This window comes from Egretta garzetta, unplaced genomic scaffold (assembly GCF_000687185.1).
Source record: "Egretta garzetta isolate BGI_Z169 unplaced genomic scaffold, ASM68718v1 scaffold100, whole genome shotgun sequence".
NCBI lineage: Eukaryota > Metazoa > Chordata > Aves > Pelecaniformes > Ardeidae > Egretta > Egretta garzetta.
The window spans coordinates 1,734,587-1,734,909 of NW_009258265.1; the positions used below are offsets into that span (position 1 = coordinate 1,734,587).

A 323-nucleotide genomic window follows, 5' to 3' on the forward strand; every position below is an offset into this window, starting at 1 on the left:
CCCAGTTCATTACAGCCAAGTGGAGCAGCACCAGGACCTCCAGCTCTGCCATGTCGTCTTCCCCCGTGAGATCTCACGGGCAGCCCGGGGGGCCACCAACCTGGTGCAGGTCATATTTGGCTTCGCGGTGCCCTTCCTGGTGATGGCCAGCTGCTACACGGCCGTGGCCCGGACACTGCTGACCACCCGTGGTGCCCAGCCCCACCGGGCACTGCGGGTGCTGCTGGCCCTTGTGCTGGTGTTCGTGGTCCTGCAGCTGCCCCACAGCCTGCTGCTGCTGCTGGACGCGGCCGAGCTGCTGGCCAGCTGGGAGGTGACCTGTG

The 323-nt window shown here is 67.2% G+C and overlaps 1 protein-coding gene across 1 annotated transcript in view; it reads left to right on the forward strand.

Moving 5' to 3' along the window:
- The window catches only part of CCR10 (C-C motif chemokine receptor 10), a 6,877-nt gene that overhangs the window by 1,539 nt on the left and 5,015 nt on the right, over window positions 1-323 (forward strand). The window contains exon 2 of the mRNA XM_035903438.1: window positions 1-320. This exon is cut by the window's left edge and continues 512 nt beyond it. Within this exon, the coding sequence (XP_035759331.1) occupies window positions 1-320 (320 nt within the window). The remainder of the gene's footprint in view (window positions 321-323) is intronic.